This window comes from Bubalus kerabau, chromosome 21, assembly GCF_029407905.1.
Source record: "Bubalus kerabau isolate K-KA32 ecotype Philippines breed swamp buffalo chromosome 21, PCC_UOA_SB_1v2, whole genome shotgun sequence".
In the NCBI taxonomy this organism is placed as follows: domain Eukaryota; kingdom Metazoa; phylum Chordata; class Mammalia; order Artiodactyla; family Bovidae; genus Bubalus; species Bubalus kerabau.
The window spans coordinates 22,885,450-22,904,347 of NC_073644.1; the positions used below are offsets into that span (position 1 = coordinate 22,885,450).

The window sequence follows — 18,898 nt, forward strand, 5'->3', positions numbered from 1 at the left end:
GTTCCTTGCTCCTCTGAGAGCTCATATCCCAACAGGTGTGAGTGACCATGAGTAGTTTTCTCACCTTTTACATTTCAACCCCATTATCTGAAGTCCTTAGAAACATCTCAGCCACCCATCCATCCATATTTACCTATCACTATTTATGTACCATCGATCATAAATCTATCTGCTTTCTGCAATCATTTTTCTCTCTGTGTATCTATCTATCATCCAACATTTAATCTGGGTATCTAGCATCTATTAATCATGTCTGCCATCCATCCATCTCTGTGTCTATCTGCAGTCCATTATCAGCCACGAGTTAATACAGTGAGTAGTCCTGTACTTAAGCCTGGACCATCTTGTTCCAAGGGGAAGGGGGTGGGAACAGTGGTGATTCCAGGAGGGCTCGGTGGTGAGAACAAAGATGGATAGGAAAGAAACTGCAGGGTTGATGAAAGGGGTGCCTGGGACCTTCCTCTCACAGCTGGGCTGGCCTGATGGATGGAGGGGAGAGGCGCACAAGAGAGGAGAGAAGGAGGGAGGGAGGCCTCCTAAACCTGCTAATCCCTCCTCATCCTACCTTCCTGTGCGTGCGTGTTAAGTCACTTCAGTCATGTCTGACTCTTTGCAACCCTATGGACTGTAGCCCGCCAGGCTCCTCAGTCCATGGGATTCTCCAGGCAAGAATGCCGGAGTGGGTCGCCATGCTTTCCTACCAACCCAGGGGATCTTCCCAACCCAGGGATCAAACCCACATCTCTTACATCTCCTGCATTGGCAGGCGGGTTCTTTACCACCAGTGCCACCTGGGAACCTTCCCAGATTAGAACAATGTCTTTTCAGGATAACCCCATGAGGGATGGCGGGATGCCCAGGTTCAGGTCAGGGCAGAGAAAGTGGGTGCTACCCTCCCCCAGCACCAGCACACACAGAACCCTTTATTCTGAAGGGCTGAGCTCCTGCAAGCAGGCTGAGAGCAGAGATGGGGTGCCAGAGGAGAGATGAGCAGGAGCAGTCTGGAGAAGACCCATCCCAGCCCTTCCCAACCCTGAGTTTGTGCTGGTATCACCTGAATAGCTTTTGAAAAACACCATAACAAAAATACGGATGCCTGGACCATTTTCTGTCTCAGGGGCTGGCTGGGAACATCTGTGTTTTGAAACCCCCCAGGTAAATTTTACAGCAGCCAGGGCTGAGAACTGGCATCTTGCAAGATCTGAGACTCCTGCTGTTACCTTTGGAAGGCTGTGCTTTAAGTGGTTCTTCAGGGGCAGGACTTGGGCTCTGTCTGGGCAGGGACTCCAGGGAGCAAAAGAGGGAATTTTCTTCCAAGCTGCCTCCCGAGCCTGACATGAGGCGTCAGAGGCTGGGGTCTTCTGCCAGGGTATTCAAGCAGTGTCATCCCCACCCAGGGTCACCAGAAGTCCTTGTCACAGCGCCCAGGAGTGGGGGCTGAGTTTGGGGGCTGCAGCCTCTGGGTTCAGCTGTGACCCTGCTGTATTAGACTAGTGAGGTTGACCCTGAGGTCAACCTGACCCTGAGGTTGACCCTGAGACTAGTGCACCTCCCGGGGAGGACAGGCAGCTCTTCCCACATCCCAAGAGAAGTTAAGCCCCACCCTCAGTGTTAAAAATGTGCCATGAGTCAGAGAGCGGGAGGTTTGCTGGGCACTGCACACTGCATTCTGTCTCTGGCAGTGGCAGGGGTAGGGGATGGGGGTGGACCCATGAGCACCACTCTCTCCATGAGGCTGTGGGAAGATCTGTGGGCAATGTGAGGGGCAGCCCGAAGCCAGGCTTAGAGGCTGTGGCCTGCTGGTCCGCAGGCACCGGACCACTGCGCAGTTCTCCCACTCAGCAGACATGAGCCCCCTCCACAGTTAACAGAGTGAGCTCTCCAAGTGCGCGCTGTTACTTCTTCCCCACCATCTGCAGCTGCGTCTGATTCTCTGCCCCGCAACAAGATGTTCCTTGGTCTCTCCTCCTCTTGTCCCTGCTCCCCTGTGGACCACCCGGCCCCTGCCCACCCCCTGCAGAAGCCTCCCCCCTTTGCTGGAATAAAGCCCGGCTTTGTCTGTCTCCTTGAGAGCTGAGGACAAACTGGCCATAATTTATGCTCCCGCATGATATAAAGGAAAAAAGGCGCCATTATGCTATAAATTATCCTGTGATGGGTGAAATGCTGGAGAGCGTGCCAGACGCCAGCGGAAACCCCACCAGACAACAGGATTCGGCTGCAGAAGTCCCCACAGAACACGGGGCCGTCTGTCGTGCGTCGCGCCTGGAAAGGATAAGGTAGCAGATCAAATGTATAATCAGCTACCTGGAGAGCTGGCCACGCTGCCGCCCCCATGAAAGGTGACTTCTACTCAGCACCACCCTGGGCCCCAGGCTCCTGCTGGGAGGGCCTGGCGCAGACTCACAGATACGGGGGTCAAGGGCGGAGGCCCAGAGAAGGAGGCAGCGAGGGATGTGGGTATGGCCTCCAGACCTTCCACCCATCCCCTTGCAGAGGGCAAAAGAAGAGGGTGCAGGGGCCATTTGTGCCCCCTGGGATGGTGACGGCCCCCACATTCCACAGTTCTGCCTCCTCAGATGTACTGCAAGCACCCAAGGGCACAGAGCCACCCCTCTGTCCCAGGCAGCCACCAGGGCCCAGAGGAATGTGGACTGCAGGCCGAGGGGATCTTGTCAGCAGGTCTGATTCTCTATGTGATGAGGGAAGAGGACCTTGAGGCCTAGATCCTGGGCAGAGGAAGGCCCGAGGACTCATCAGGACAGAGCTGACTTCTTTTGTCACCCGGGAGACTTCCAGAGGGCCCTATTCTAGGCGGAGGGGTGAGGGAAGCCGGGGAGGGGCTGTGAGTCGTGTCTAAGGGTCTCTGGGCAGTTGGGACTCACCAGAGCCTGCTCCATCTGAGCTGAGCAGCAGCCTCTGAGGGCCCCACCCCACCCCACTTCTGGGCTCCGATCAGAAGCCCTGATCCACGTAGAGCAATGGGCTTATTAGGCCTTTGCCCATTATCTGGGCAGACCCAGAGGTGTGGAGAGTAAAGAGAGACAGAGATCCCCACGTAGCACTTCCTTGTCTTCTACCAAGAAGTAGGGTGACCTGAGAGCTTGGCTCCTTTCAGACCATCTGAGTCCTGGCTTCCCCCAGTGACTGGCTGTGTGTTCTTGGGAAAGATATTTAACTTTCCTGAGCCTCAGTTTCTTCATCTACACAGTGGAAATAATAAAACATTCATTATACCTGCAAAGGGCTTATTTCCGTGCTGGAGGTACAGTAAATGGGCTTCCCAGGCGGCGCTAGTGGTAAAGAACCTGCCTAATGCAAGAGACCTAACAGACATGGGTTTGATTCCTGGGTCAGGAAGAGCCCCTGGAGAAGAGATTGGCTACCTAGTCCAGTATTCGTGCCTGGATAATCCCCACAGACAGAGGGGCCTGGAGGGCTACAGTCCCTGGGGTCGCAGAGTCGGACACAACTGAAGTGACTGAGCATACACGTGCTGTGAATACTTGATAAATGAGAACCGTTCTGTTAGTACTGTGGCTCGTATAACCACCTCCTGGAGTGAGTCAGAGTTGTGGCCTCCCCCGGACAGGGGCACTGAGGAGCCCCGAGAGGGGGGCAGCAGAGGCTCTGGTAGAGGGAGTTGGGGCCACTGGCTCTTGTCATGAAGACACTGGGGTGACCATCGAGGTGGGTGGCCCTCAGTGTCCAGCAGGACCACAGAAGAACCCCTGGTGCTACGACTTAGGAGCTAGGCTGAGCCAAGGGAGGACGTGGTGGGCAGTGAGGATGGACACGGGTGAGGAGGAGCCTGCGTGCAAAGTCTGAGTCCCAGGCCAGGCTTCCTGCGGTCAGCGGTCAGGGTCCAGGCTGGGGTCTCGGGGGAAGTGTTGAGAATGCGGTGGGCGAGGAAAAGCAAGGAGGGAGGGGGTGTGTGTGTTGCCCCGGCTCTTCAGCCTGTGCCTGTCACACTCCCTGCCTCTGCACATGCCTTTTCCATGCTGCAAGCCCTGCGTGTGAATCCTCCAGTGCCCGGCTCAAGCCTTGTAAACCCCTTCCCACTGTCATGCCTGCAGAGATCCTCATGACAGGCTCTGTGCCTGCACCATGGCTGCTGCCCCCTCATCCCCGCTTTCGGAGGATTCCTGGAGTTCAGTGTCCTGCAGACGCCGAGCACACGATCTCGGGGACAAGAGGAGGACGAGCAGTGTCAATGTCCTGGGGCAGGGTGTGCAAGGAGCATCCCTGAGACTTCACGAGACCTGTGTGTGTCTGAGCAGAGGGATGGAGGGATTAGGGGAGTTGGAGTGCGGGGTGCCCCTGAAACCCCTCACAAGCCTTGTTCTCGGTGAGACAGGAGCCCCTGCAGGGTTTGAGCAGGAGACAGACACGACCTGCCTGGATTGTAACTGACTCCTGTGGGGCTGTGCGGAGAGCAGCTGATGGGGGCTGGGTGCATGTCAGGAGACAGTAAGAAAGGGACTCCCATGGCCCCGGCCCCATCCCGAGGCATTTGGAAGGCAGACTCCGCTGAAGGAATGTGAGTGGGGGAGACTGGCTGAGTTCTTCCTTCTCCCGCCAAGACATCAGAGGTATGTGTCTGCAGGGAGCTTGGCAGATCAAGGCCCTGCGCTGCCTCCCTTGGGGTCTGGAGCAGCTGAGGGTCCTCATTTGCATCCCCGTGGAGCGGGAGCCCCGTCTAGCCCCATCCCCGGCAGCCTTTGATCTGGTTTGATGTCTCCTTCAGCCTTCTTCCCAGGCAGGAACGCTTTTATCCTCTGCTGCGCTGGGCTCTGACTCCGACACTGTGTGTTGTGGGAATGAAGGAGGGTTCGCTTCACGTGCAGAGCTCTCTGAGGCCTGGCCCGTGAGCTGGTGAAGGGACTGGCTCTCAGGGGGCAGGTGACCCGATCACAGGGCTGCAGAGAGACCCAAATCCAGGCCCTTAACCTCTGTGTGGACAGCGATGCTGCAAACTCCCGGTCCCCCACAGGAAAGCAGGCAGCCACGGGCCCCCCAGGCAGGAGAGGAAGGGTGTGCAGACCTGCAGCCCTGCCTGCTGCTCCCCTCTTTGAAAGGCAGGTGTGAGGCTGCATGCTGCCCACCTCAGGGCTGGCCAGAAGGGGCCAGGGGAGGCTTCCAGACTTAGGGTGGGGTCAGCAGCTTTGAAAATGACACAGATTTCAATTCAGATGTCCGGTTTGATGCTCCTTTCTCCCTTAGGAGCCAGGGTGCTCGATGGGTTGGGGCAGTGGAAAGGGTCCAGAGCAGGGCTCGAGGTAACTTCAAGGAAACAACTCTTGTGAATGAGTCTAGGCTGGGGCCTGGAGGATGCTGGGGAGCATCTCAGAGATTCCCCCAAAACACTGCTGTTTAGTGGGGGGGATACCCGGCTTCTGAGGCTGGCCCTCAGTCAGGTGTCTGATCAGTGTCCCTGGGGTCCACTCCATGCCCCAGGGGTGGGGTGGGCCTCTCCATCCCACCAGAAGCCGCCCCTGTGCGTGAGCAGCCGTCTGGCTGAAACCAGCACAGAACTGTGCTTATTCTACTTGTGCTGGGCCCTGGGCTAAAAATCTCGGGTGCCTCATCTCATCCCAACAGCCCTACAAGGGGGGTGCGATTACTCTCCCCTTTTATGGATGAGGGAATGGAGGCCCAGGGAGGGTGCGTGACTTGTGTAAGGGGGCCCAGTCAACCAGGATTTGACAAACAGCTTCAGTTACTCCCTGGAAGATGCCCCGGCCCCGATGCTTCCTTCCCCCCACCATCCTTCCCCCCGCCTTCCCCCTCCCCGCCAGTCCCCCCCTCGCCGCACCCCCCCATCAAGTCTATGTGCTTTCTAATCAAGGTCCTCCCTGATCCATGCGTGAATTTAGGGAGAAGGAAGCCATCTTTCCCCCTGTGGGACCTCAGGCACAAGATCACTCCCCAGGGAGAGCAGATGGTCCTGGGATCCAGGAGGCGCTCCAGGAAGTCCCCTGGTCCCACAGTGAACAGCCGAAGGGATGCCAAGGGCCCCACGTGGCCTCTGCCAGCAGCCAAGGGGCAGGTGCATGGGCACCTGGGGCTCTGAGCTCTGGGCTCTGGCCCAGTCCTCCCCATCCCCAGGGCCAAAGGCGCAAGAGCAGAGAGAGGCCCCTGACTCAGTCACTGTGTCTGGAAGCTTCTTCTCACTCCCCAAACTGCTGCCCTTGGGCCTCCAGGGGCCCTATGGAGAGCATCCCCTACAGTTGTGGCCCTATAAGACCCACCCAGCCAGGCTCTCTTGGTCTCCTTGCACCCCCTGCCCAGCCCACTAGCCACAGAACTCAAAACCAATTTTTCCCCACCGTGGCCCTGGGCCCCGTGGTTCTCTCCAGCTCAGGTTCCGCCACAAACCCTCCCTCAGCAGCTGCAGGGAAGAGAACAGTAAAAGTCTATTGCAGCCATAAAAGGCATTAGCCATCTGAGCACTCGTCCACGGTGCCCCGGCAGCCATCTATCCTTAAGCAGGAAATATTGTTTAATGCCGATGGTAATGAGCGAATCAAATTTTGAAAATTAAGCCAGAATTTGAGCATTAGAGCCAGGGTGCTGGCATTTGGCAAGTCAAGTGCTGCGGCTGCCACCCGCCTCCGCCCTGCTCAGGGCCCTTCATCCTGCACAGCCAGCAAGATGCTGCCCCGCACGTCTGGGGCCCTGAGGCACCACCCTGAAATATGCCCCATAGCAGCCTGTCCTCATCTTGCCATCAGAGTCTTGCTTCTCTGTTTTCTGGGCTCTCCTTTTCGAATGCAAATCCTTCCAGCCAGAGCCCCATTCTGCCTGGATATTCTGAGTGAATGAGAGGAGTCTGTTTCTGTCCTGGAGGGGCTGGAGCAAGCATGTTGCTGTTTTTCAGTCACTAAGTTGTGTCCAGTTTTTGCTCCTCCATGGACTGCAGCGCTCCAGGCTTCCCTGTCCTTTACTATCTCCTGGAGTTTTGCTCAAACTCATGTCCGTTTGAGTCGGTGATGCCATCCCACCGTCTCATCCTTTGTTGTTCCTGTCTCCTCCTGTCCTCAATCTTTCCCAGCATCAGGGTCTTTTCCAAGCATGAGATCCTGACAACCAGACTCCTCTGCCTTTTCACTGGCACTTAAGGCTTCCTGGAGGTGTCCCCCATTGCTAGTAGGCTGGGAAACTGAAACTCAGAATTAGATTGAGGTTCTGGGAAAAGGAAGAAGACTCCTGAGACCAGAGGACTGGGAGACTTGTGTGTTGGGGGCAGGGTGGGTGTAGGGTAGGCCAGAGGCACCTGGGAAAGCAAAGCCCAAACTTCCCCACCCCTCCCCCGGACCCTCAGGCAGGAAGCAAACGAAAAGAAGGGCCCTCTCATCTTTCTCTCTGCTCATATTCTGTTGTGGGCCTGGCGCTCCTGCTCCTGAGCCTTGGACATCGTAACTCCAGGCCACCTCCTCCAGGAAGCCTTCAGGGTGTTGCCACTGCCCCTTCCCCGACCAGCCCCTATAGACCTGCCAGAAGTTGGAAGGTGAGCTTAACACAACCACCTACTAGGCTAGAGACCAGCCTCCCGCGTCCCCGGGGGGTGACCACTCCCATGCCATCTCAGCGACTTAACACTCAGGGACATCTTCAGTCTATTTACACCCTGACCCTGAGGTCTTTCCTGGCTTTACCTTCCGTGAAGGTGGCTTTTGTGGCCCAGTCCCAGCAGCACCTGCCTGAACATCTCCTCAGAGAAGCAACCACAGCTTCACACCCCAAAATGGGCTCAGGCTGAGGGTTAGCCCCACCATCACTCAGGGGACCCTGTGTCCTTCAGGCAGGAGGGCTCTGGGCAGGGACTGCTCAGCTTGGCCCAGGAAACGGGAGTCTGTGTTGATGATGGAGCGGGTAGAGCAGTGGCCAAGGAAATGCAGTCACCCTCTGAGACTCTCGCTAGGTTGGCATAAGGTCCAAGATACCACATTGGTGGTCGTCTGAGACAGTTTGGGGACCACACCTTGGGGAAGTGGCTGGGGAGGTGGGGACACAGGGAGAGCGGTCCATCCCAGCTGGGCAGCCACGGCCCGGGTCTGCTCCAGTCTGTCACTTCCAGCGCTCCTCCCCCAGGTGTGGAGCCTCTGGTCTCCCCTCCTACCCCTGCACCGTGACCTCCATTTCCTCTTCCTCCTGGATAGAGAACCCCAGGTCAGGGTCATCGCCGTTCTACTAATGCTAGCTGCTTCATTCTGCAGCACGTCCTGGGAGTCTACCATCCACATGAGGAGGGGCTAGTTTTTCCCATTTTTGACACCAAAGTGGATGAGGAAGTATGCAGCCGAAGGCAGCAGGGTGGGAGGGTGAGCCAGTGGGCCTGGGCCAGAGGAGATCGACCCTCAGAATCAGTCTTTTCACTCCCTGGTCTGAAAGACAAGCCTTAGAATCACTCACCCAGCGCCAAAGCCAACTGGAGATATAGAGGATCCCAGAAACAAATAAACCTGTGCGTTGGGTAGGGTCAATCCAAGATCATCCAGAAGTGAGCCTATAGTCAGGTTTCTTTGGTTCTTGGTGGCCTTCCAGAAAGGGAGATTTGAACAGGCAGGAAGAGGGGGAGGCTGGCCCCTCCACCTTGAGAAAGTTCTCAAACAAGAAGGACCTAGGCTTAAGATGGAGAACTGAGAATCAGCAGTAAGGGACGACTTCAGGGACAGAAAGAAGGAATTAGGGAAAAAAAAAACACCTGGCAAAAGGGAAGTAGCTGGCTAGAAAGGCACATGGGGATTTTAATGAATTTTAATGCAACCAGAAAGCTGTCATAATGAAACCAGAGGAACACATTCAGAAATCAGGAAAGGAGATGCAGTCCCAGCATCTGAGTCTGGCTCCAGGGAGGCTGGGCCTTCTCTTTCCTCCCAGGTCCTTCCTGGGAGGCAGTGTTTGAGCAGGAGGGTCAGGCATGAGGAGAGGGCAGGTTGCCACTTCTTTGTCTTCCCAGCAATCCCATTAACTCAGAGCCTTTAAAAGGTGCTGGGAGAGGGGAAAGACCGGGATCGCCTGGGAGCAGAGTTTCAAGGCTCCACTGAAGGCTTCAAAACTCAGTTCACTTCCAGTAAAATGTCGCTTTGCCTCTGGGAACTAAACCTAAGTCCCTCTCCCTCCCACTTCTGTCTCTGTTGTCTCCTTCTGTCCATCTCCTCTCTCAGCTCTTTATTTTGAATTCTTTTTCTTCTGTCTCTGCCATTTCTGTCCCTCCCTTTTCTGTATGAATCCATTGCCTTCCGTCCCTCTTCAGTTTCACCCCTTCCACTCCCTCTCAGGCCCCCAGTCTCTGCTTCCCCCAGCCCAGAGCTTGGAGTTGGTGAAGGCTGGAGACAGGGCGGGGGGTATGCCCAGCCCTGCCAGGGCCTGAGCGTCCGAGTGGAGTACCCAGACTGGAGCAGGGGCTGGGGATCCAAGCCCAAAGCTTTAGCTGGAGCACCCCTGCCCGGATGGTGGAGATCCAAGCCAGTGTGTCCTGACCCATCCCTGGTCGCAGGAACTGGCAAGGTACATTGTGGGCATGGAAGGAGCACCTTGTCAGGGAGAGCTTGCCCAGTGCTGAGTGCTCCAGGCTGGGGGGTACCAGTAGGGCAGCAGTCGGCCTTCCTGAAGAGGAGGACTCTAGGGTGGCTTGTAAAGCCGGGTTGGACCTGGAGGTTTCCTCTGTTCCAGAGCCCAGTCAGCCCCCATCTCTACGTGAATTCTGCTGGCAGTGTGGGTGATATGGGAGTGCTTTGGGGCAGGAGGTACTAACCACCCCGGATCCAGAAGGACATGGTCCTGGAATGCCCTTGTGTTCTGTGGAAACCATGAACACATGGCTGTCTGCAGTTTTGGAGTGTGCATTTCTGCAGCCTTGGCTGTGCATGTCAGTCATTGAATAGTCAACAAACATCAAGTGGGTGTCTGCCACCATGAGGACCACGTTCCAGCAAACTATGGCTACTTAACAATTCAGCCCCAAATGGAGTAGTGTAAAACAACCATTTACTACACTCGTGGATTCTGTGGGTCAGGAATTCAGGCTGGGCACAGCTTGGAAGGCCTGTCTCTCCTCCTGGCTGTCTGGGCCTCGGCTGGAAGACTCATGGGCTGGGGCCTGGAATCATCTCAGGACTCATTCACTCCATGTCTGGTGGCTGATGCTGGCTGTCAGCTGGAGGCCTGGGATCCTTTCCGTGTGGACTCCTGGTGTGGTCCAGTTAGAGGCTCTTTCCAGCATGGTGACTGGTTTCCACAGAGCCACCATCCCTGAGAGAGCAGAGAGTGGAAGCTGATCCTCTTTATGACCCAGCCTTGGAAGGTATCTGGGGTTATTTCTGCCATTCTTTATGAGTTAGAATAGTCAGAGCCCAGCCCAGATTCCAGGGGAGGAAACATACACCCCACCTCCCTGGGAGGAGTGAGAGTCACAGGGCAATAGGAGCTTGTGGGATGCGAAACATTTTTGCAGTCACAAGCTACTACATATCCACACAGCCTAATAAATCCTGCCACCCTAAGTTCACATCTGAGTGTTGTCAACAAACCATTTGGTACTCAACACAATTGTGTGTGTGTCTGTGGGGGTGTCTGCTGAGGGAGCCCAGTCTTCAGAAACTGGGTCCTCCAAACTGCCCAGGACTGAATTTTGTAGAATGAATAGGAAGGGAGGGAGAAAAGGGAGCACCAGGTGGAAGTAAGAACATGTGAGGCAGAAACGAGGTTGCCCCTGGGAATGGCATGGGACATGCATGCATTCATTCCATAGCTCAGTCCTGTGGGCCTACGTGGTGCCTCTACCACCGCTCAGCAGAGGCCTAGACTCTTCGCTAAGGGAGCCTACTTTGAAGCATGGGGAGCTAGACAGAAACTCACTACTCACGCAAAGCAGTAAATAATTGTCCTTTGAATTTTGCACCAGGAGACAGGGTGAGACAGAGAATGAAGAAGCAGAAAGAGGGGTTCTGATGAGAAAGCAATATTTATGCGGAGACCTAGCATTAGAGGATTCAGCTTTGTGATGTGGGGGATACTTCAGGCAGAGAGAACAGCGTGTGCATAGGCCCTGTGGCCCACCTGCCAGCTGTGAATTAATTTTGGCATCCGGGGGTGAAAGTGGTTGAGGAAGATAAGTATGTGTCTAAGAAGAGGGAGGAAGAGGATGTACGGCTGTCCAAAGGACCTGTGGACCACAGGTGAGCGGCCAGCCCATTGGCCCAGCCCTCAGGCCGGAAGGGGCAGAGTCGCTGCAATCCCGTCCTCGCTCAGACGCAACCCCTCCCGCCTCCCCTCCGCCTCTGGCTGTGCCCCCCACCCCGCTTCGTCCATCCCCTCACCCGGTCGTTCCTCCCCCCGAGCGGTGCCCCACCGCCTCCCTCTCGCAGTTATCCCTCCCCTCCGGCCGTGAGCCCCGCTCCTGCCCGCTACCAGCTCCTACCCTTCCCCTCCGTAACCCTTCCTCCTCCCGCGGGCCCATCCCGCGCCTCCGGGCCCTTGGCCCGGGTAAGCATCTCCTAATTTTGTTCCAGAAGATAGAAAACTCTTCGTGGGTATGCTCAACAAGCAGCAGTCTGAGGACGATGTGCGCCGCCTCTTCGAGGCCTTCGGGAACATCGAGGAATGCACCATTCTGCGCGGACCTGACGGCAACAGCAAGGGTGCGTGGGGGCGGGGCGAGAGAGAGGACGGGGCGGAGCTAGAGGTGGGTGGGGCGGGGCTAGAGGTGGGTGGGCGGTGGAGCAAGAGGGTGGACGGAACGGAGCTAGAGATGGGTGGGGCGGTGCGGCGAGAGGGGGCGGGGCGAGAGGGTTGGGCGGAGCTATAGGTGGGCGGGGCGGGGCGAGAGAGTGGACGGGGAGGGGCTAGATGTGGGTGGGGCGGCGGGGAGAGAGGGAGCGGGGCGGGACGAGAGGGGGCGGGGCGGGGACGAGAGGGGGCGGGGCGGGGCAAGAGGGCGGACGGGGCGGGGCCGCGGGTCTCTGGCCAGCCTGCTAGCAGAGTCCAGAGCCCCTTGGAGAGGGGCGGGTGCGGCTATCGGGGAAAGGTTGCTTGGAAGGTGCGAGGCTGTCAGGCCTGGGAGGAAGAAAAGGCCGCGATCCGTATCCAAACTGGGACGGGGCCAGTGAAGGGTCCTTTGACATCCTTGGCGGGCCCAGATCTTTCTCTGCCTCCTTGTGTAGCTCTGTGTTTGTCGGTGTCTGTCAGTGTTTCTGGGTCTCACTCTGCTTTCCTCTGGGAGGCGCCCTCTCCCCTCGGCCGCTCCCGTGCCGCGCCTTTCAGTCCCCGCGCCTCTCTGACCTTTCTCTGGGTCCAGTTGCCTTGGCTCAGCCTCTCCCGTCCCCCCAGGGTGCGCCTTTGTGAAGTATTCCTCCCACGCTGAGGCACAGGCCGCCATCAATGCTCTGCACGGCAGCCAGACCATGCCGGTGAGTGCGGCTGACCCTGGGGAGTGCTAGACGGGGCAATGAGGGACCCAGACATCTTTGCCATCCCACACATCCTCAAGGCCCTGCCTGTTCTGACGCCCGCTGGGCCACACGGTGCCAAACGCGTGCCCTCATACCACGCTCGCAGCCTCCGCAGGAGGCGGGAAGGCATTGCCAACAACCCCATTTCTCAGACAAGGACACTGAGGCCCAGAGATGCTAAGGAAGTAGCCTAAGGTCACCCAGGTTGAAAAAGCCTGCGGGGAGGTTAAGCTCCAGACTCCTGGGAGAGGGTTGGTGCTTGTTACCCTGCCCCCTTCCCATCCCCCACCCCCATAGCACCCGGTGGAGAGGATCGGGTGGGCCCAGGCCAGGGAGCAGAGGCGGATGGGGCAGGGCTGGTGGGCCTCACGCGCAGTCCCGGCTGCAGGGAGCCTCATCCAGTCTGGTGGTCAAGTTCGCCGACACCGACAAGGAGCGCACAATGCGGCGAATGCAGCAGATGGCTGGCCAGATGGGCATGTTCAACCCCATGGCCATTCCCTTCGGGGCCTACGGCGCCTACGCACAGGCAGTAAGTGGGGGCCCAGCGGGGCGGGGCCGGGGGCGGCAGTTCTCTGCAAGCCTAAGAAGCGCTGATTGGAACAGGGAGAGAGGTTCGAGGTCCTACTGACTGCACCCCACCCCTGCCACCACGCAGGGGAAAGGTGTCGTTCCACCTTCTGGTTATTCCTAGCAGGGATCCTGTGAGGTGCCTCAAAGCGCCCCTCACCCACACTTCCCCTGAGGTCCTCTCAGGCCCATTCTCCCACATTGGGGCGGGCTCTGCCAGCATCACCCCTCAGCTGCCTCCTGGATTTGTGACCACAACCCCCACACGGGTGGCACTAAGGTAGGCCAGGGCTCTGGTTCTAAAACTGCAAGCTCACCTCGCTTCTTCAGCAGTGTCTAAACGGCCAGTTTCAACAACCTTCCCAGTCCCCGCTCACCTCCGGATTTCATTTAGGATGCTCCTGTAGCCTCTACCCTGCAGACTCCAAGTTAGGACCGTTCTGAACAGAAACCCTTGCCAACTTAGGTCTACAGCAGCTCATCCAGGTGTCTCTAGAGCTTTGGATGTCACATCTCCATGAACCGCGGGACTGGCTGGCACCTGGGAGCCAGTCCCCTTCCCCCACCTTCGGCAACTTTGGAGTCCCAAAGACTCTACTTTTGAACACAGCTTTCTCTTGGGGGGTGGTCTCTAATAGGGCAGGTGTGGGGAAGGCTCAGGGCTCTCAGAGATGGGAGGAGAGACATGCACCTGAGCTCCCTGGGGTTGATGGCCTGGGAGTTGGTCTCCGAGAGCAGGAGCTGAATGACCCCTTGGTGGGGAGGGCCACCCTCCTGGAAGCGCATGATATTTTTTCCACTCCCTCTGCCCCAGCTGATGCAGCAGCAAGCGGCCCTAATGGCGTCAGTCGCACAGGGCGGCTACCTGAACCCCATGGCTGCCTTCGCCGCCGCCCAGATGCAGCAGATGGCGGCCCTCAACATGAACGGCCTGGCGGCCGCACCCATGACCCCAACCTCAGGTGAGTGGGCAGGTACCAACATGGGGCCTGGCAGGAAAGCTGCTGAACTCAGTTTGGTAACTTGGTTTAGTGAATTTTGGCTACCAACAGACCATCCTGTGTCAAGAACATCTGGTGTCTGGGCCCAGTGCTGGCCTCGTCCTTGAGCAGTTTGTCTCAAAAATGTTCTAATTCCTGAGGACCCATGTGAAGATGGGATGTGGCCCCCCTGCTATCCAAGATACAATTTCAGAGTGGCAACAGTTTCACTCGAGTTGTTAAGCCGTGTCAAGAAGCAGTTCATATTGATCTGTAGTATAGAGATCTGGAAAGAAATTGACATGAACACATCTCCCTTTGAGGTCTGAGGGAGAAGAGCCCTGCCCATTTTGTGGCCCAACCACAGAAGGAGCCCCATTTTTCATTTTCCTTTAACCCAACCTAGATTCACTGATTTTTTCCAAGACAACTACAGAACAAGCAAGAGAGAACTGCAAGAGTTGCTAAAGGACAGAGGGGTTGAAAACAGCTCTACTTACAAAGCATGTTTTTAATTGGATCTTGGCTGTTATCCAGTTCAGTGATTCTCAACCTGGGCAATGTTACCCCTCGCCCCCAAATATCTGGCAATGTCCTGAGACATTGTTGGCTGTCTCAACTGAAGGAGGGGACGTGCTACTGTAATCTGGTAGACAGAGACCAGGGATGCTGCTAAACATCCTGTGAGGCACAGGACAGCTCCCTTCAAAGAAATGCGTGGCCATAAATGCCAATAGTTTCAAAGTTAAGCATCCCTGTCTAGCTCCAAGGGCTGGGCTCTCATTCATCAAGCTTCCTTGGCTCTCTGCTCTCAGGCCATAGTAGCAGTATTCCCAACATCCAGGAGCTATTTCTTTCCCAGCTAAAGACTATAAAAGACTGTGCCATCTCTAGCCTCAACTTGAGCACCACCCCACAGCTCTGATCCCCAACCTGGAGACACTCCTGATGACCTCATGTCCTTATCCACAGAGAGACCCTCCTTGCTTCCTACCTGAAGAAGAAAGCCCTTCCCAGCCTTTGGGGCCTCAGTACAATAAAGACGCTACCCGCACCTTGGTTTCCACCCACCTGGTGTAGGGAGGGCGGTGTGTTGTCATCTAACCCCAACTTTACCCTCACCATAGTGAGCATCACCATTGTCTTAACTGGAGGCAGCCAGGGTGTCTAATTTGTGTATGAAAAGGGCTAAATCTGGACCCTACAAAGGCCTTTCTCCCTCAATGCAAAAAAGTACCACAGTTAAGACTCCCTCCACCTGAATATCCAGACTCCCTCATGGGAAGGCAGATCAGCCCGTCAGTGATCCAGTCAAGATAGCAGAGAGCAGAGCCACAGCTTAGAATCCCCTTGGTGGCCAAACAAGGACCAGTCCATCCTGACTTAGCTGGGGTAAGCATGAACCATCGAAAAAGACTAAGAGAAGAGCAACTGTGGTCAAAGTCATGGACACTTAGAGGTCTATGTGCTGCAGCCCCAAGGTCGAGCAGTCAGTGATCAGGGAAGTCTTAGTAGGGAAAGTGGGATTTGGACTCCAGTTTGAAGTATAGATACAGTTGGGATGAGTAGAGTTGTTACACGTAGGGAGATAACCCAAGGCCTGATTCACAGATAGGACTGAGTTGGTGTGTGAGGTCCAAGTCTGTGCCCGGGCCCTTGGAGCCAGGGAGTGGAGATCCACAGGTCGACCTTCATTGCCTTTGTTCTGCCTTGTCTACCCTCCTCCCCCTGCCCCAATCACCTCTAAAACCAGGTGGCAGCACCCCTCCAGGCATCACTGCACCAGCCGTGCCTAGCATCCCATCCCCCATTGGGGTGAACGGCTTCACCGGCCTCCCCCCACAGGCCAATGGGCAACCCGCTGCAGAAGCTGTATTTGCCAATGGCATCCACCCCTACCCAGGTAAGCACATCTGGTTCCCCTTCCTTCTCCGTGAGCCATGCTCCTCATCCTTTCCTGTGCCTGCCCTCACTGTTAGCAAGGGAATGTGTGGCCCCTGCCCTCTGTCTGTTCTTTGGTGGAACCCCAAATGTGATCAGGGAGAGCCAGCCTCCTACCCTCCTTCAGGGAGCTCCTGATGGGAGAGAAGACAGATCCGTGGGTGTTTGTCAGTCTGATGGGTGAGAAAAAAACATTCCTGGGGCTCCCTCAGGGGAGAGAAGAGAATAGATGAGTCGTCCAACCAGGTAGAGAAAGGCTAGTAACTGCAAATTACTTGATGGTGAATTTGACCCAAAGAAGTAAGGGGATAGATGCTAAAAGAATAATTATATTTAGTTTTAAGTAGGACAAGACTCTTCCAGGAAGGAAGTGGAGGTATATAGATTGCTAGACTGGCTAGTACCTATCACTTTGGTCCCTTGGTGCATACCAAAACTGTGGTCAGCACCTGGAACAGAGGACCAGAACCTTGGACAGCTCCTGGGTCCTGCTTGAATTCTGGCACACAGGAAGATCCAGGAGGCCTGCCCTTGAATAACTTTCATTTCACTCCAGTTGCTCAGTCATGTCCGACTCTTCACGATCTCATGGACTGCAGCATGCCAGGCCTCCCTGTCCATCACCAACTCCCGGAGTTTACTCAAACTCATGTCCATTGAGTCAGTGATGCCATCCAACCATCTCACCCTCTGTCATCCCCTCGTCCTCCTGACTTCAATCTTTCCCAGCATCAGGGTCTCATTGGAAACAATGAGTCACTTCTTTTCATAAGGTGGCCACAGTATTGGAGTTTCAGCTTCAGCATCAGTCCTTCCAGTGAATATTCAGGACTACTTTCCTTTAGGATTGACTGGTTTGATCCCCTTGCAGTCCAAAGGACTCACTCTTTGTTCCTCTAAAATTTGAATAACTTTGTTCCTTTAAAATTTGGCAGTTCTCCTGTGGTAAGACTGCCCAGTTGACTTGAAGCAGACCCTCTCTCTGGTCTTGAGGATGGGCTGGCATTGGAGCAGGGAAGGTGGGCCCAAAGGCCTAGAGTAGACTGGTAAGAGGCAGTGCAATAGAGATGATGAGAGCTGTGTCCTCCTTCTTGGAGGGCAGGTGATGAGGTCACAGAGTCCCCATAAGCCCCAGTAAGTGCCCAATCTGTGACAGACGAAAGACAGGCTCCAGAAGGAGGGCAGGGCATGGTCTGATCTCTAAGGAGGTCAGAATCCAGGCAGGAGCACAGTATGCATCGACAGAATAATGAGGCAATATGGTAGAGCAGAGTTTCATCAAGAGTGAGTGTTCTCTGACTTGAGATGCTTGAAGATTCAAATGAAGGGAGAGTTCATTGTGCACAAATGAGCAAGGAGCAGTGTGCTATGGAGGGGCTGTCCTGGTGGGGCAGGGGGTGTAAGGATGTTGACTCAACTAGAGCAGAGGAGGGCAGCCTTGGGGGGCACGTTAGTGCTCCACACTCTAGTTGCCCACCAGAATCTACTGTGTGGCCTTGCAAACCCACAGACGCCCAGATTCTGACTTCAGTATTCTGGAGTGAGGCCCAGACACCCAGAGAATATACAAGCTCCACCAGCAGCAGCAGAGGACAAGGTCACCGTGCCAGAGAGAAATGGAGGAGAATTTCCTGACTTTGAACTTGGAGTTGCTCTTGATCCCCTCCCAGTGTTTTCCCACACCTCACCCTCCAGTGCATAGCAAAGAGGTCAGAGAAGCCTATAGGATGAAGTGACAGGGCCTAGAGGAGGGTCTGGAGTGGTGTTGAAGGGCGAAGGCTCCAGGCTGGGAGGGGCTTGGCAAGCTGGAGGTGGGAGAGACCCCACCCATCTCAGGGACCTGGGGTCCTCCTCACTCAGGCTTGTGGGCTGGGAGATACAGTCCCCAGCACATCTGAGTGGTTTCACTGCCCCCTCCCTTCCCTGCCCACAAGCCCATCTGGATCTCTGGATTTTGACAAACCTGTTCTTTCCCCACCCCCACCAACATCTGTGAACTATTTCCCTCATGGAATTTGGAAGGGTTTCTCTCCCCCATTTGTAACAATCTGGCACATCCCATAAACAATCCCCTGCCAGAGCAGGAGGGAGGGATGAAGGGAAGGAAAGAAAAAAAGTAGTGCATTAAAAAAATTAATTTACCATCTTTAAATGCGGAGTTTGGAGCTGCTGTAATGAGCGAGATCCTTCAAAGTGTTCATTCTTTGGCAGTTACTAATGTGGTCATTAAGCAGAGAAGTGGAGAGGAGGCTCGGAAATGCTTTTCTCCACTACCTAGCCCCAGGTAGCATCTCTACTCTCCCCTCTTGCCCTCGAGATCATGCCGAAAGCACACAGTGTGGCCTTTACTTAACACCCTGAAGGGGTGGCTCTTGAAATGATAAGGACTGTTCATTCCTCTCTGTGTCGCAGTATTTGCTGAGCACTTGCTGTGATCCTGGCATCGCTACAGAGGGACCTGCCATATAAGTCATACACGTTATGTTTTGCATAGGGCCCAAACTTTGCCCAAAGAAGAGATATCTTTTTTCTAGCTGGCATAAAGGCCAGTTCCAGAGCTGGGTAGACCATGAGGATAAGCAAGATAGCTCTCTCTCTGGGGATATAGGGCTGGTGCAAGAGTCAGGTGGAGAGGGAGCATGCGGTCACATGGCTAACCACCACCACCACCACCTTCCCTCTGGGCACTCCAGTGCCCACCCTGGGGGAAATAGAGGGATAGGTTTTGTCCTGGACAACCCCAGGTGGGAAGGAGCCTGCATCCTTACCCATCTTTAGCTCGCCCCTCTGAGTGTGCCCTCCCGCAAGGACCTCTGGCCCAGGACTTTCCCTTGCCCCCCGACACCCAGTGCTGTTGTTCTAGTGTGGCTTTACTGAGAGGTTCAGGGGACGGAGCTCAGACAGGAGGTTTGGGAATTCTCCCTGGTCTACTGGCCTCAGAGCCTGGCATGG

The 18,898-nt window shown here is 55.7% G+C and overlaps 1 protein-coding gene across 14 annotated transcripts in view; it reads left to right on the forward strand.

Annotated features, from left to right (window-relative positions):
- Positions 1–18,898, forward strand: part of CELF4 (CUGBP Elav-like family member 4) — a 312,555-nt gene that overhangs the window by 270,388 nt on the left and 23,269 nt on the right. For 6 of the 14 annotated variants that reach the window (XM_055559742.1, XM_055559744.1, XM_055559754.1 and 3 more), the window contains exons 4-8: positions 11,517–11,645; positions 12,334–12,413; positions 12,844–12,987; positions 13,840–13,987; positions 15,759–15,908. In XM_055559742.1, coding sequence (XP_055415717.1) covers positions 11,517–11,645; positions 12,334–12,413; positions 12,844–12,987; positions 13,840–13,987; positions 15,759–15,908 — 651 coding nt within the window. The remainder of the gene's footprint in view (positions 1–11,516; positions 11,646–12,333; positions 12,414–12,843; positions 12,988–13,839; positions 13,988–15,758; positions 15,909–18,898) is intronic. The other 8 variants (XM_055559747.1, XM_055559751.1, XM_055559741.1 and 5 more) reach the window with 3 other exon arrangements.